At 41.2% G+C, this 17,810-nt stretch overlaps 1 protein-coding gene across 4 annotated transcripts in view; it reads right to left on the bottom strand.

The window, feature by feature from the left end:
* PAK3 (p21 (RAC1) activated kinase 3) overlaps nt 1–17,810 on the bottom strand; it is a 121,479-nt gene that overhangs the window by 51,402 nt on the left and 52,267 nt on the right. For 3 of the 4 annotated variants that reach the window (XM_030306107.1, XM_030306108.1, XM_032592209.1), the window contains 5 exons: nt 16,887–16,931; nt 15,565–15,718; nt 13,543–13,580; nt 3,271–3,402; nt 2,231–2,396 (listed from right to left, as the gene is read on the bottom strand). In XM_030306107.1, coding sequence (XP_030161967.1) covers nt 2,231–2,396; nt 3,271–3,402; nt 13,543–13,580; nt 15,565–15,718; nt 16,887–16,931 — 535 coding nt within the window. The remainder of the gene's footprint in view (nt 1–2,230; nt 2,397–3,270; nt 3,403–13,542; nt 13,581–15,564; nt 15,719–16,886; nt 16,932–17,810) is intronic. The other variant, XM_030306111.1, reaches the window with a different exon arrangement.

Genomic DNA, 17,810 nt, shown 5'->3' with positions numbered 1-17,810 from the left:
TGTCTCTCTGTCTCTCTCTCAAAAATAAATAAACATTACAAAATTTAAAAAAAAAAAAAAAGGAAGGCCTGAGCTCAAGGGCCATTGCAGTGTGCAAATACTGCAGGATTTTGGCCCAAGAGAAGAATTCTTGTTTCTCTGTCACTGAATGTAAAAAAACCAAAAATGCATTTTAATTATAATAAATCAATTAAGATTTGAAACAAATGCCGGTAACAGTCATTTTTACTAAAGCGATGCTGTTAGATTTTAAAAGTCTGATCAAATCTCATAGGTCATGTCTCTGTGTACAAAATGGGGGGGGGGGAGTTGAGGTTAACAGTCTGAATAACTGAACTGAAATTACCCAGGCAATTCTTTCTTTTTCCTTCCCTTTTACATATACAGACAGTAGGGATGCACAGAAGCAAAGTGGGTAACAGAACGAGTTGTAACCTTTGAAGGTAAACAGATTTGAGTTCAGACTCTGGCTATGCCACTCATTAGTTTGGTGACTTGGTCGCTTTAGCCTCTTTTTGAGGCTCTCACTGATCTGTAAAATAAGGATGTTGAAATCTACCGCAAGGGCTTATTAAGAAAAGTAAACGTTCTGATGTATGTAAAGTGGCCAGCACAGAGACTGCTCCATAAATGGGAGTTATTACTATTGTTAGTATGGCAAATAGTAGGTATTAGCACTACAGGCATATTTAATCACATATAATAAAGTCAGTTGGCTGAAGTCGAGTGATTCCAGCTCCAAATGCTCAGTGCCAGCTGCAACCCGAAACTCTGCCTTTCCAAACACCTCTAGCTCAGAATGTCTCAACCTCAACACTGCTGACCTTCTGGGCTGAATAATTCTTTGTTGCAGAGGGGCAAGGAGGGGGGCTTGTCCTTAGCATTGTAGAGATTTTGGAAGCCTCCTTAGCCTCTATCTACTAGATAGAGCACTTCTTGTGTTGTGACTATAAACAGGTCTCCACATGTTGCCAAGTATTTCCTGGAAAGGCAAAACGGCCCCACAACCCTCTCTGCAGAGTCTCCCTGTGGCCTATAGCTGGCACTGCTCTCTTTCTTTTCTGAGGCTTTTTAGATGGAAATTTGCATGAACAAGAAGGCTTCCTACGCTCTAATTGTATCACATTATCGCATCTTATCGTCCAAATCAAATTGTAAGTTTCTCGACAGCAGGAAATTGCTTTTCTATGCTTTCCTCCAAAAATTCTTGCATGGAACAGACAAGTAGGAACTCAGTAAAGGTACACTTTTTGCTCATTTTTTCATTCATTCACTCAAAAAGTATTTGTTAAGTCCCTTTATGTTCTAAGCACTTTATTAGGAGCTGGACATACAGGAAAGGGAGACACAGTCTCTTCCCTTGAGTAGCTCACAGCCTAAGTGAAAGATTGGACGAGTACGGTGTGACTTGTTGCCACAAAGGCAGCAAAGAAGAGGGGCCTTAACTCAGACTGGGAGAAGCACAGAAGGCTTTCCTGAGGAGGCAACTTTTGAGTTGGGTTTTGAAGGATGAGTAGGAGTTAGTGACACTGGGGGCACCAATTGCCTATAAGTAGAAATTTGTTAGATGTTTTTGTAGTATGAGCTTAACGAATGTGCTTCACAGACCTGTGACTCTTTTCAGCAGACAATGCATTTTTCTTAGACCTCCTTGACCCAGAAAGCTCACCGAAAGAGGACTGTTTTGTCAAACTGGAGTCAGTGTATATGCACAAGTAGGTACACAAAAATGACACTGTGGGTGGGAGGGTTGCTAGCATTTGCTGGCCCTGCCCCCTTCTCCACATAGAAATGCGCCTAAATTAAGGGAAGAGGCTGTATTATTGTGGCTGCTGGTTTGATTGACTGTGTTGGGCTTTGAGGCTGACTTACTTATCATGACAGATCAGTTGGGAGACGTTGGGCGATGATCAAAAGATGTCACCAGATTATTTTATTCCTTTTGGGAGTGTCATCTTAAAATAAAGCTTATTGTTTGATTCATTATGGCAAGTTATCACCTTAATTGATCTTTTCAAGTGAAAATATTTAGCTTCTGTCAGATTTGGAGTGTGGGGGAAGGAGTGATCTGGAATACACAGCAAGTGCCAAACTTTACATCTTTTGACTTCAGGGAGCCTGGAGTTTATGCAAACAGGCCCAAACTTTTAAAGGATCAGTTTTTCAGTTTAAACGTTTTTTGAGAAGCCATCCCATGAAGAAAGTAATGATGGCAAAAAGAAAAACTCACTTAGCTTCTCTAGGATCTCCTCATCTGTCATCTTGGATTTTTTCCTTTGCCGATCTGTGTTTCTATACAAAGTACTGGAATTGGCATTCTCCGCAGAAGGTGGTGCGACCTCTTTATTTGGTGCTGCTGGTGAAGCAATGGATTCAAGCACAGAACGAGTGTAGATCTTAAAGATAAGAAAAAAAGTTCTACGATGAAAACAGTAGGTCAAGGAAAGAATATGAAGTCAAGATGCTACCATTTCTGTGAGGTTTTCTTTTTTGGATTAAGATGAAATCTTAAAGCAGATTTTGGTTCATAGCAAAGTCGAGCGGAAGGTACATATTTCCCATCTACCCCCCCCCCACCAAAAGTCACAGCCTCCCTTATCACCAACACCACCCCCTCCATCAGAGTGGGACATTTGTTACAACTGATGAATTTACACTGACATGTCATAATCACCCAAAGTCAATAGTTTATATCTGGTTCACTCTTAGTGTATACATTCTATAGGTCTGGACAAATGTATAATGACATGTATCCATCATTATGGTGATGGAGTTTTGTCACTAGCTAAAAATCCTCTGTGCTCTGCCTATTCACCCCTCCTCCCCACCCCAACCCCCAATAAGTTTTTAAAGACAAGTGATCGATTATTAAAAAAAGAACTTTAAGTTGCTTCAAATATACTGCCCTTGGAAGCTCACAGGACCCAGTCCTTTGAGGTCCTCACATATCCTGAGCTAATTCTGGTCTCAGTGTCTCTGCTTAGGCAATTCTTCCTACTTAATTCACATGGATTTCCTTCTCTAATTTAACATCTGCAGCAATTTTATAACTTAGCGCTTCTTTGTACATTGTTCAGTATCATTCTCTAGTTGTCACGTACTATCCTGTATGCTCAAATAGCAACTTCAGCCACGGTTGTATCTTGTATTCTAGTTCTGGGAACACAGTGGATCCTCAATAGGTATTAGTTGATTAACTAGATTCTGACTTCACGATTGCTCCAAAGGGCATCTTCTGAATCATTTAGAAAACAGTCATTTGTGGCTTACTGATTTCGTATGCTCTGGTCTTGGCGCAATAACCGGCGGGGGCTCATTGTCGTCTTCTTCTTCTTCCTCTTCTTCGTCTTCTTCTTCGGACACAGGAGGAGCCAAAGGAGGCTCTGACGCTGTTTTTGTACTCTTGTGACAAAAACAAAGTTTAAAGACCAGGTATTAACGCCTCGTTGTTTTTCTTCAGAAATGAGAAAAGGGAAATGAGCTAGGAAGAAACTGCACCTTTTACAACTGAACAGAAGAACCATCTACAATTTGGTGATCAGTTCTGCCCACATTCGAAGGTGAATTCAAGCCACGGTTTGAAACATCATGACAAGAAAAATTTTTTTAACATCATGAAATTTTCAAAATCTTGTTATTTTCCACTGGGCTCAGAAACAGTGGGCTAGTCATTTAATATGTGAAAGTTCAATGCTCTTGAAATCAATGAATACATTTTTTAAATGCTATAAAGCCTTCAATTTGTACCGGGCAGCTTGTCAACCTGTTGATTGATATTTTGTCGACCAGAAACAGGCTATGTTGTGCCTGAGGATCAGAGCATGCGTATGGATATGGTATTAATACAGCTCTGCAAACACTCACTAAGTACAAGCAAGCCCAAAAATGTTGCTCCCCTGTTCATCCTCCTGGAAAGAAGCACTCAGAGAGTAACAGACATGGAGAGCTAAGGGATATTCATCAACAGAAATAATTATTCAGTCTTAACCAACAGGTGAATGGTGGCAGTAACACCACCAAAAATAACAACACCTGTAGTATCTAGGATCGGTTCTTGATCATTCATGTTAATGCCAGGTAAAACGTTCCGAGGCAGAATTTTGAAAGAACTGTAGCCATGGTTCTCAAAGTGTTGTCCCCAGGCCAGCCTCATCAGCATCATCAAGGGACTTGTTAGAAATGCAAACCCTTGGGCTCTATCCACACCAATGAATCATAGATCTGGGAGTGGGGTCTAACAACGTGTTATAACAAGCCTTTCAGGTGATTCTGGTTGAGGCTCAAGTTTAAAAATCACTGAACTATCACCTCACGCCAGTCAGAGTGGCCAAAATGAACAAATCAGGAGACTATAGATGCTGGAGAGGATGTGGAGAAACGGGAACCCTCTTGCACTGTTGGTGGGAATGCAAATTGGTGCAGCCGCTCTGGAAAGCAGTGTGGAGGTTCCTCAGAAAATTAAAAATAGACCTACCCTATGACCCAGCAATAGCACTGCTAGGAATTTACCCAAGGGATACAGGAGTACTGATGCATAGGGGCACTTGTACCCCAATGTTCATAGCAGCACTCTCAACAATAGCCAAATTATGGAAAGAGCCTAAATGTCCATCAACTGATGAATGGATAAAGAAATTGTGGTTTATATACACAATGGAATACTACGTGGCAATGAGAAAAAATGAAATATGGCCTTTTGTAGCAACGTGGATGGAACTGGAGAGTGTAATGCTAAGTGAAATAAGCCATACAGAGAAAGACAGATACCATATGGTTTCACTCTTATGTGGATCCTGAGAAACTTAACAGGAACCCATGGGGGAGGGGAAGGAAAAAAAAAAAGAGGTTAGAGTGGGAGAGAGCCAAAGCATAAGAGACTGTTAAAAACTGAGAACAAACTGAGGGTTGATGGGGGGTGGGAGGGAGGGGAGGGTGGGTGATGGGTATTGAGGAGGGCACCTTTTGGGATGAGCACTGGGTGTTGTATGGAAACCAATTTGTCAATAAATTTCATATATATAAAAAAAATAAAAAAAAATAAAAATCACTGAACTATGATATAGGTCTGTGCTGTCCAAGATGGCAGCCACCAGCTCTCCATGACTAATGAACAGTCACAGTGTGGCTAGTCTGAATTGAGATGGGTTGTAAGTATAAAGTATACACCAGACGTTGAATATGTAACATGAAAAAATTGTAAAATATTTCCTTGATGAAAAATATTTCCCTTTATGTTGGTTATAGGTCGACATAGTAATATCTTGAATACATTGAGTTAAATAAAATAGTATTAAAATTAATTTCACCTATTTCTTTTTACTTTTTTTCAAAGTGGCTACTAGAAAATTTAAAGTTACACATATGGCTTTCATAACATTCACTTCTGTTGGAAAGTACTATTACAGATGTCTTTTTATGTTTTGTTTTGTGTGTGTATTTGTTTTTTGTTTATGCCTTTGGGTATGCTGGCTCAAGCTAATCCTAAAAAGAATTTTCATTTCTTGAGGACAAAGCTCCTGAGGTAGATACAGGGAGCCTACTAATAGACTATTACCTCAAAGGACCTCAGCCTACGATGAAAATTCAACATGGATTTTCTACAATCATGTATAAACCGATGGTAAAGTTATAAGGTGTAATCATATATTGGATTGGAGACAGCAAGATTTATCTACTGTGAAAAGGAAGACAACTTAGAATTTATAAGCACTTGAAAGAATATTTGCTTGCCCTGATATGTGATTTATAGACTGAAATTGATAATGCTTACTTGATATTGGTTTTCTTATTTTTTTAAAAAGTTTTATGTTTGTTTATTTTTTGGAGAGAAAGAGAGAGAGTGAAAGAGAGAGAGAGAGGTATTGGAGGAGGGGCACATACAGAGGGAGACGGAGAATCCGAAGCAGGCTCTGGGCTGTCAGCGCAAAGCCTGATGTGGGGCTCGAACTCACGAACCTGTGCGATTATGACCTGAGCCCAAGTCAGACGCTCAACCAACTGAGCCACCCAGGTGCCCCTGGTTTTCTTATTTATACACCTATATTTGTTCTTATTCCAGGCAAAATAGCGAGGCTATTACATTGTATCATGGCTGCGTTGAAAGCAACATGTGTTAATGACATTAAGTTTTCAGATAAAAAAAATCAGTTTCTTCTTATGAAAGACTAACTCTTCAGGGCACTTCAGTGGTCACGGGAAGAAACTGCCTTTAGGTTACTGGTGTCTGTTTTGCTATCACTTTGTTTCAGAAAGTTCTGCCCTATCTTACGCCGGCTGGGATCAAGAATGCACCTAGTTACCGTTTGTTGGTAGAAGGAGCAGAACCTGCCTATCAACTGACTACTTTTGATATGGCAAACAAAGCTATTTTATCTGCCGGGCAATATGAACCATGCCTAGGGATAGTAACCTTTATGAGGGCCTAGGAAAATATGAGAAGTCAGAAATAAATCATTGGCTCCAAAATGCTACAAAAACCTGTAAAATCTAAAGTCATTAATGTCTCATTACGTGTCTATGAAGTGTAACTACATGTCAAGTTAGTTACTTAAATTTAGTATATATTTTACAGGAATTGCATTACATTAAAAAACAAATTGTAGGTTAGAGTGTCTTATTTAGTAACAGTTCTTCAGTATTTATGATGATTTCCAATAAATTACGCCTAACCATGACTCTAATGCTACCTGCAATCAACTAATGGTCAAAAGCACTGTTTTAAAAAATCACTTGAAAAAGTGTATGGCAAAAATTAAATGGGATATGGGAGCCCTTTAATATATTTGATACAATGCATCATGCGGCCTCCATAAGAGAGTGTATATACAACCTGTGAGCACCTAAAAATAATCCCTGTGGCAAATGTAATGGGCCTAGGTCTGGGCTTCTCAGACTGGTACAAAGACCAAGCAGTCCTACTGACCAAGATGTAGGCTTGCACATCTCAACCATCGCTATTTCAGTAAAGAAGACGCACCTGCAAAATATCAGTTTCTCAACATTCATTACCATCCTCTCTATTCCCGTTTAATATGGGGGACACTCCCCATCTCCAAGGATGGACTAAGGGACTATTAGGAAAACCTAAAGTCTTTCATCTTCTTGAAAGTTTGTAAGGGAGGAGGAAGACCCGTATTTCTGTTTATCTGGTACCAAACACTAGGCTGTCATATTGGCTGGTTGGTTGGTTGAGAAGAATGTGCGTCCTTCAGGGGACATTGTCTTTTGCATGATGGATGGGCCAGGGAACATTAGCTACCCGGAACACACCTAGAACACCAGGCATTGGTACGGAGAACTGAAATCAACATAATTTCCTGCCCCTGTGCTAAATAATACCAGGACCAGGCACTGGTCCCTTGTCCAGCCTGTGTAATTAACACTGGGACGGAGCAGTGTTATTTTTCTTTTCCTGTGGTAAACCAGCATCGAGACAGCATATTTTCCTGTTCTTAACGTTAAACAATACTGAGAGCAAGCAAAAACAACATCTTCAAGAAATGGTTGTTCTTGAAAGATAAGACTGAAGTATTTTACTTAGTCATAATAACACCTTGCTCACCAAGACTCTCTTCAAGACTCTCGCTCACCAATCTAAAGCTATTTAACCATAAACACCGCACAATCCCAACCTTATAAGACCTGCTTTAAAATCACACAGCCATGCTCTAAAACCCTACAAATGTTCTCCCCTGACAGCCCCTGTCTAAGACACTGCTAAAGCTCTATAAAGGGAGGGCTCTTACTTGCGGCTAAAGTTTAATAAACAGCTTCACTTGATTAACAGGTTTCTCAGGTGGTCTTTTTTGGGAGTCACAGGTATAATGTCGCTATGCTCTTCCTTCTAGGCTGAAAATTACTATGACTGTCTAAACTTGAAAAAAATATATAGATACTCCGGTTTCTCTTCAGATGATGACCAGAGGTGAGGAGGGTAGAGGGACGGGTGAAATAGGCCATGGGGATTCAGGAGTGCACTTGCTGTGATGAGCATCAGGTATTGTACGGGAGTGTTCAATCACTCTATTGCATGCCTGAAACTAACAGTAATTACACTGGTAACTAACTGGAATTTAAATAAAAACTTAAAAATAAGTTTTAAAGAAGCCAAAAAAATATAGATGAACAGCAAGTAAAGAATATTTTTGTCTTATTAAAATTTTGTGGGGCACCTGGGTGGCTTAGTTGGTTAAGCGTCTGACGCTTGAGCTCAGCTCAGGTCACGATCTCAGGTTCATGGGTTCGAGCCCCGTGTCGGGCTCTGTGCTGACAGCACAGAGCCTGCTTGGGATTCTGTCTCCCTCTCTCTCCCCCTCCCCCCTTCAAATAGATAAGCTTAAAAAATTTTTTATGATACACTTCTTTTGCTACACAGTGCAGCAGGGGAGGTAATTCTTTACCTGAGGTAGGTCCTGGAGTCTTTTAGAATTCTGAAGTGTTTGGCCAATCTCTCAAAATGATTACAGGTAGATATGTGCTTTTCCATATAATATCAAGGGTTCATAGATCTTCTGAAGCCCATCCATATGGCCTGTAAGTTATAAACCCTGCTCTGAAGAATACACTAGCTAGAGAAGCTACCTTAGGAAATTCTTCTTTCTTTGAGCTTAATTGTTAAAGGTCAAAGGAATTAGAAGTAAGGACCTTATTAGAGCCTTTAGATAATGCAAAATGTGGTCTTTGGTCACTTTTCCTGCTTGTTTAAGAGGGAGATTTGAGGGTTCCATTCACGATTGACTTGCAAACTCCCCGGGCAATTCTGATACACACTGAAGTAAAAGAATCACTAATCTAGGTGAACAAAATAAACCAGGACTTCACATCAAAAGCTCAGTCTGTGTCAACTACACACCCAGCTTCTCTGGACACAAATCGTGACCTATTCATATTACTGTTGTTACCTTCCACTCAGAACACTGGTATGAGATTCTAAATGCATTACTTCACTCTCAATAGTACAATAAACATATAACATTTTAAAGTAGCCTTAAATTGAAGAGTAGGTCCCTGAATAATATTTAGTGTTTAATATGCTGATATCAAAGAAGCTACCACAAGTGAGCAGTAAAGCAGATGTCATAGGACCACGGGAGGTATTGCTGAATTCAATATTAATTATATAGTCATTAGTTAAAAATATTTAGTGACTACAGCACTGCTTCTATTTTAATTCCCACCCAGGCTAGTAAAGGAGGCCAAAACGGTGATCAATTTAGGCCGCGTTTATAAGGGGATAGTCCAATCCCATTAAGTCAGATCCTATAGGATAGCTAGGTCTACTTGGGAGGGTTCCTAATGCAAAGAAAAACAAAAAAAAAACATAAGCAGTGTCAAGTGCAATCTCCTCCTAGAACCATAAGGAGAGCACAGGGTCCTCGCTACTCCCCATTCCTAAGCAGCTGAGTCCCACTGAAGGGATCCAATCTGAACTCAAGGGTCTAATCCAGTTCATTCAATCAATAGAAACACAACCTTAGTTAAGTAGTTTAATCAACTGTCTCCACCTGGAAGTCCTTCTGGCCCTTCAAACTCAGAACTATCCAACAGGAAACTCAGCATCTTCTCACAAAAGTTGCAACTCCTGAACAAGGGTGTCCTTGTCTTTTTGGCCATCCTCATATCATTTTAAGCCTGCTATGAATCTTTGACCTTAACCTATTTTCCAACATCCAGTCAATAACCTAAACATGTCTGGAATTTGAACTTCCTCTCCATTCCTACTGCTACTATCTCAGGCCCTTATTACCACCTAAGGCCTGGATGCTTGTGCTGCTCCCCCAAGTGGTCTCCCTTCCTCCAGCCTCATCGTCTGCCTTTAATTCATTTTGGACATTTGCTGTCAAATAACTCTTAATTGCCTAATTCTCCTGGTCCAAAAAACTCCAAGGGCTTTCCAACGTCTACTAGAAAATGTCAGATTTCTTAGACTAGTATGTAAAGGTCACTATTATCTGGCTCCAACTTAACATTCAAAGCTTAATTCCTATGATTCCCTTTCTTATATCTCAGTCTTCATTCAAACCCACACCTTTTTTGTTCCCGTGCCCTCCCGACTACTGTGCCCTTTCCCATGTTTTTTCTTTTGCTTAGAATGCCCCGCGCTATCTTCACAGATCCAAATCCCACCTGACCTTCAAGATCTAGCTCAAATGCCACCTTTTATATGAAGCATTTTCCAACTCAATGTTCAACTAATATGTACCAAGTACCTATTTTGTACCAGGCACTGAGCTTAAGCTCTTAGAGACTAGGGCCGGCTTCCCTTTTCCTCCCCAGCAAAGAGCAAACTCTTTTCTCTGAGTTCTCATAGCAAATGGACATATTTGATGGTATGTAATATGGTCCATATTGTATCGTGTTTCTTTATGTGCACACTTCTCTTCCCTTACCAGACTGAGCTCCAAATTTCCTAGTGCTTGTAAAGAGGCACTTGATAAATATATGTGAAAACATAAATATCCATTTGTTTTATCTCCAAACAGGGAGAACACCATTTTGTTTCTGATTTGTTGGAATATTTTGATCATTATGTAGAGTTAGTTTGAATTCCACAAACAAAACCAACAGAAGCAAGCTCAAAAGAAAAGGACAGTATTTTAGGATATCTAAACTGTTGATAAAACAAAACAAAACAAAACAAAACAACCTACAGACCATCCTGGCAGGTTAGTATCTGAAATAAGTGACCTACCTAAAACAGATACCAACTATTTCTTTGCCCGAATACCCAGCTAGTATTCATTAAACGCTAATAATATTAATTAAACCAAGGGAGGTGAGGTACATGTTGGTCCTGGAAGGTTGCCGTTTTTGTCTTTCTCACTTTAAAATGACCTCCCTTCACATGCTATTTCAGTGTGGCCTAGGAATCTCTCACGGGAGAGGAGGAGAGGGGGGCAGAAATGACCAGTTACAATGGAAGAATGACATTCTACTCCGTTTTGGGGAATCTGAGCATGGCACAAGTACCACGGCATCATAGGAGTCTCATGCGTGGAGAGTGAGTTTTTCCTCGTATTGCCATCTAAAAGTGATAGTAATACTAGGTTACACTTAATAAACATATAGTATGTGCTAGGTCATGTGCTAAGTATATTATATGCATTACCACATTCAGTATCCACACAAGTTTTAGGAGGTCGGTAACGTTATTATACCCAGTCAAAGCTGAGGAAAGACGGGCTCAGCAAAGCTAAGCCGCTTTCCCAAAGTTGCGCAGCTTGTAAGTGGAGGAGTAAGACTAAAAACACCTAGGTTCAGAGCCTTCATTCTTTTTTTTTCACTGTGGTAAAATACGCATAACATAAAAGTTACCATCGTAGCCACTGTTCAAATGTACAGTTCAGTAGCATTAAGTATATTCACACTGTTGTGCAACCGATCTCCAGAACCCTTTCCATCTTGCAAAAATTTAACCCTTTCTATGGAGTACTCTATACCTCATATAAGGAGAAACATACAGGATTTGTCTTTTCATGACTGGATTATTTCAATTGGCACAATGTCCTCAAGGTTCATCCACGTGGTAGCACCTGTCACAATGTCCTTCCTTTTTAAGGCTGAATAATACACCATGGCGTGGATATACCACATTTATTTATCCATCATCTGCTGATGGACACGGGAGTGGCTTCTACCTTTTATATATTGTGAATAATGCTGCTGCGAACATGGGTGTATAAAAATCCATTTGAAAACTTCCTTTCAATTCTTTCGGGCATAAATCCAGAAGTGGGATTGCTGGATCCTATGGTAATTGTGTACTTTTTAATATTTTATTTATTCTTGAGAGAGAGAGAGAAGGAGGGAGGAAGGGAGGGAGGGGCAGAGAGAGGGAGACACAGATTCTGAAGCAGGGTCCAGGCTCTGAGCTGTCAGCACAGAGCCCGACGCAGGGCTCGAACTCACGAACCACAAGATCATGATCTGAGCCGAAGTTGGAGGCTTAACCGACTGAGCCACCCGGGAACCCCTGGTAATTCTATTTTTAATTTTTGAGGAGCTGCCATGCTATTACATAGCCTTTACTCTTCACCACTAATGACCTACTGCTGTCATACGTGTTGCTCAGGGTGATATCAAGGAGGCCAGCATCTATCTGTCCTCTATAAAAGGTTCATTACCCATGACTCTTCGAACCAACAGGAAACTTCCACCACTGCTAATTATTTCACTCCTAAGGAAGCGAACAAAGCAGGAAATAATTTCTATCGAATATCAAAATAAAATCACACAAAGGGAAGCCTTGTCTAAGATAATGTTCTGTCTAATGCGTATGGGTACGGTTGCAGATACCATATCACTTCCAAGAACTCTGAACTAGGTTACTTATGTTCTAGTCACTTCTCTGATAAAACTGTCTATGTGACTTTGGGCAAAGTCACCTTCGCCACTGCACCTCAGTTTGTTGGAACAGGTGACACTAAAAGGTATAGGGGTATGACCTGAGATGAGTTACTTCACCTCTCTGAACTTCATCTGTAAAACGGAGACAATGGTACAATTTACCTAATTTGGTTGCAAGAAAGGGTAAGTGCATGTCAAATGGTGTGATCCCAGGGGTGCCTGGGTGGCTCAGCCGGTTAAGCGTCCAACTCTTGATCTCGACTCGGGTCATGATCTCACGGTTCATGCGTTCATGCTTCATTCGGGGCTCTGCGCTGACAGTGCAGAGCCTGCTTGGGATCGCTCTCTCTCCCTATCTCTCTGCCCCTCCCCTGCTCACGCCTTCCTCACTCTCAAAATAAATAAAGAAAAAATGTTATTATCCCGGCGCCTGGCACATTGGTAAGTGTTCAGTAAAGAGAAGTCCCTATCATTATGATTACTTGCAAGATTCTATATGTAAGAGAAACACAAACATTTATCTACCTAAAGGTTAAACATCTATGTTCACAGTAGCTTTATTTAGAATAGCCAAAAACTGTGAACGGGCCAGAGATCCTGCAAAGGGTAGACTGTTAAACAGCGGTACACCCATACCATGGAATACTGCTTAGCAATAACAAGGAACAAACTACTGATAACACACAACTTGGATGAAGCCTAAGAGCATTATGCTGAGTGAAGAAAGCCAATCCCCAAAGGTCATACGCTGTATTATTTCATTTACACGAAATGTCCACAAAGACAAATCTGTAATACCAGATTAGTGACTGCCTGGGGCTACAGTGGGGGTGGGATGGGGAATAACAGGAAGCAGGCCTAAGGGATCTTAAGAGGTGATGAAAGTATTTTAAAACTGGATTGTGGTGAGGGGAGCGCTGGTATGTAGATTTACCTGGAGTCGTCAAACTGTGCACTTAAAAATGGGTTATATATTTTATGTTCTGTACATTTTATATACAAATCCTCTATTTTATATTTATATATATAATTATATATTTTATACATCGAAACGATACCTTTTACTTTATATATCGAAATGATACCTCTAAACTGTTTTTTAAAATATCCTATGCCTAAGCTGAATCTGTGCAACAGTAGTCTGTTGGAGTGCCAGAAACACTGAGGACTCTAAACCATTTTCAATTTTTCACTTACCGAAGGATGGGCTGCTATGTATCCGTGTGCACTTTTATCTGAAAAGTAAAGATAAAGATGTCACCTTTATTTCATAAAGACTGCCTCATTTAGAGGCCACAGTTAATAAAAAAAATAATAACTTATGCAGGTTTAACCTTTGACCAGAAGGAGATTCTCCAATTCGGTATTAAACACATGCTATGACAATGACATGATTTTTCTTTTCTGTTTTTAAAGTTTATTTATTTATTTTGATGGGATGCCTGGGTGGCTCAGTCGGCTAAGCATCTGACTTCTGTTCAGGTCATGATCTGACGGCTCTGAGTTTGGGTCCCACATCAGGTTCTCTGCTGTCAGCGTAGTGCCTGCTTCACATCCTCTCCCTCTCTTTCTCTGCTCTTCCCCTGCTAACTCACCCTCTCTCTAAAATCAATCAATCAATCAATCAAATTTATTTGAGAGAGAGAGAGAGAGAGAGAGCAAGGGAGGGCCGGAGAGAGAGGATCCCAAGTAGGCTCCACGCTGTCAGCACAGAGCCTGACGTGGGGCTCGATCCCACAAACTGTGGGATCATGACCTGAACTGAAACCAAGAGTCAGACGCTTAAGTGACTGAGCCACCCAGGCGCCCCTCACTTTTCTTAAAATAGCTCACACCCCTGCATCCTTACTACCCCATTTTATAGACCTTAATGAAGGCCTCCAGCGAATCTCATCCATATGGAAGAATATTGAGATCACCTACTCCTGATTGGTATGAACCTAGACATCTATATCCAGAATTTCTCCCCCACCTCCTTCTTCCTTATCCTCCTCTCTCCTTCTCCTTCCTCGCTTCTGCCCTCCCTTCCTTCCCTTCGATTTCTCTTCTCCCCACCTCCTCCTACCCTATTCCTTAGTTGCCACACTAGAGCATCCCAAAAATGTCTGGTGGGTTTCACTCAGCTCAGACAAATACTGGAATGATGCATTTTTGGTCTTGGTCGCCTATGGTTCTACAGTGAAACTGGAGGACAGTTCTAGATTTCCTCACATTAAGCATTGCTTGATGTGTCACTAGGATCTCTTAGATATTTCACTCTATGTGGAAGACTAAATACCATGAAAAGCTCTCCTTGATTGCTTTTTTTCTTTTTTTGGTTTTCTCCACTGGAGAACAGCAGTTAAGCAATCTTCTCCGTTAAAATTGCCCCGTCGAGCAGGTGAATTGCTATATGCCTTAAGTTTGGGCTTTGACATTTGTTATGACCAAATGAGATGCTCCTCCCCTTCCAGGTGGGTCTTTGCACCATTCTTGAAGATATTTCAAGCCTGCCCTATATTTAAATCAATGCTGAGAGGTAGGGACGCTTTACAGCTGCGGCACTGATGATAGGATTCTCTCTCTCTCTCCCCCCCCCCTTTTTTTTTTTAGACGTTATACAACTTACACAGTAAGTTGTTCTAGGGAGGCAACCCAGATCATTTTCCTCAAAATGCCAAAATATTGTTTGGTATATGTTTTTCAGTTGCGTATAGTACAAACTTGAACATCAAAGCTTCAAACAAAGGCTGGGTCTACATGCTAGCAAATGAAGTCAAGATTTGGCAGGAACACGGTCATTTCGATTTCATATAAATAGCCAGACATGATTTCCCTTTTTAGGTCTCATTTTGAGGTTGGATCAAAATAACCTGGCAACCACGAAACGTGTGCTGTATCATCATGGTACAATTCAATGAGTCTAAAAGATAAAATAAACTTCGAGAGACCACGGTCTGGTCCATACACCTCTTATTTCACGAGCACATCACAGGGCCTGATCCTAAGTGACTAAGTGTCTTCTTCACTGAACAACGTCCCTACTTGAGTTCTACGAACACCCAAGAAGATCTCCTAACATCAACTTCAGCTCCCAAGCCATATTTCGATTTGCTTATGTTAAAGTCATTTGAAGATGAACCAGAACTGACTTCGGACACCCTCCAGGCATTCTGTTCTAATCCTGAGGCTCTGAGATCAGAATCACCTCTCTCTTTGATACCTCCGATCTACTCTTACCTCCGGATGTAAAGCTCATATATTTCTGGTTGTTGACGGTTTCTTTGGAATCGTAGAATTTGAGAACGTCTAGGACGGCTTGTGGATTCTTCTTCTGTTCCAGCTTTGTTATGTTGGAGGTTTGGAGTAACCGTGCCCACTGCTCAGGAATTCCCTGTGGACAACCAAAGGGAAAGAATGGCAGCTCAGAACATTCAGTAAGCTGCCTTTTCATGTTCCAGTAAAGTTCTTCACCAAGAAGCCCATGCTACCTGTAGGATTACACTTGGGAAACTGAAGTTACACTCTCGATTTAAAGTTAGTAACTTAACAATGCAATCATTCTCTTCTCTAATTAAAACACATAGGTAAAACTAGGATCCAACTTAAAAAGGGTGGGTGGGAGTATGACTGTGATAGAAAAAAAAAGCGCATGAAAATCACCTCCATATTAATTCTGCTCATCCATGAAATGATGTTTACGGCTTAGCTTATTTTTTCTGGCGACTCAGGGCAGACATAGCAAGACTTCTCTAAATTTGGGCACCGTATAGTATAGTGCAGATCAATGGATTTTGTATGACTGGAATAACATAAGCTCTTTCTGGGCACGTTGGAATCGGAGTTATCTTTCCGAATAAAAGAAAAGCCTCACCCTTGGTTCAGTTTATACTCTGTGATTACAAAATGTAATTTGGGGGAGGGGGTGTCAAGGGCTTTAATACAGAGGGGGACTGAGAGGAGACAAAAATAGAATAGCGGAGGAGCAATAACCACGGAGATGCGAAACGGTAACATTAACGCTGCTTTGGGCGTTCTCCCTGCAGCTTTCTCCTCTCCTCCCTCCGTCCCCTCCGCCCCACTTTGTTCATTGGCCACACAGAACCTGGGGACTGTGACAACCATGGCAAAGCCCTGTGAGAATTTGCAATCGTCTAAAGCATTTAGAGCACAGAGGAGGGGGTATTTGGAAATCTAACCAAGGACAATTGCACCAATTACTTGGAAAGGTTAGTTGTGCCTTGAGGATTTTAGCATTCTTTCCTACACATTCAGCCTCCGGATGTCCCCATTTCATAATCGTCCGCCCTCCAAGAGCGACTTGGAGCGAGAGACAGACACATCATTCCTGAAGTGCATCTAGACCCAATTTGTGCGGCTTTGTCCTACGAAGTCTCGGCAAAACAATGTGTGACGTGGGCCTCCAGAGTTTGGGAATGACAACAAAAAAGTGATATAAGCCAAGCAACAACTCTACTGCACACACATGAACCTGCTGCTGCAGTGCTATGACATCTCAAAGAAGCACTTTGATGCAAGCTTCTTTTGGGCCTGTGACGCACCTCTGGGAGCTTCCCTGGGCACATCTGTGAGCCATAGAGATCTGGCTGTAATGGACGTAAATAAAGAAAGAAAAGAAAGTTAAAACAGAATGCGGGACAACTGAGAAGGTGGGAGGAGATGAAACCAATGGGTCTGGATGGGGGAGGGGGGTAATCCCTTCTAAAGTGGGGCGGTTATGAAAATAGAGAGGCATTAACTAAATCAGGGGCAGGACAGATTTAAGAAAACAGAGAAAACGACAATGTTCTACGGAGTGGATGCGTAATTCCACTTTTGGCCAGATGCGTCCTCCATAAATATGCAATAATAAGAATTACCATTAAATGACTGGAGAGATTACCAAAAGGCGGAAACATGACTTCGGGGGTGGGGGAGGGAAGAAGGATGGCATCGTGAAAAGCTTTGACAATAATTTGTAAGTTGTATTTACAACCGGGTGATCACAGGTAGCCAGGGGCCATGTGATGAACTTACAAATTTCAGTTCCCAATTCTGGTTCACCATTTTCAGCTTCGCGTGGGAAGTGTCTGTGTGGCTACGACTGAAAGGGTGGCTACGTGGGGACGCTAGATTCAACTTCATTCCCATCGATGTGACTCTTCTGTACTTTGTAGTTAAAGTCGTGGCCGGTGTCACGAAAACTAGATTAAGGATTTCCCACACAGCCAGACTCGGCCTTTGAGTTCCTTTAGACCAGGGGCAGGGAAACCATTTCATTTCAAACCATATATGAGTAATTGCCATGTTAATGCTACAGCTCTGAAGTCTCACTCCCCACAAAAGAAGACCAGAGAAAAGATAACAGCTTTGTCCAAATAAAGCTATTGTCTCCAGTGCTACAGAAACATGCTTTGACCCAACTGGTTGGATTCGGGACATGGGTCTTTGATTCCTGGCATTTGGGGTTACTCCAAGCATAGTGA

The sequence above is a fragment of the Lynx canadensis genome, chromosome X (assembly GCF_007474595.2).
Source record: "Lynx canadensis isolate LIC74 chromosome X, mLynCan4.pri.v2, whole genome shotgun sequence".
NCBI classification, from domain to species: domain Eukaryota; kingdom Metazoa; phylum Chordata; class Mammalia; order Carnivora; family Felidae; genus Lynx; species Lynx canadensis.
This window is presented reverse-complemented; position numbering and strand designations above follow the sequence as displayed.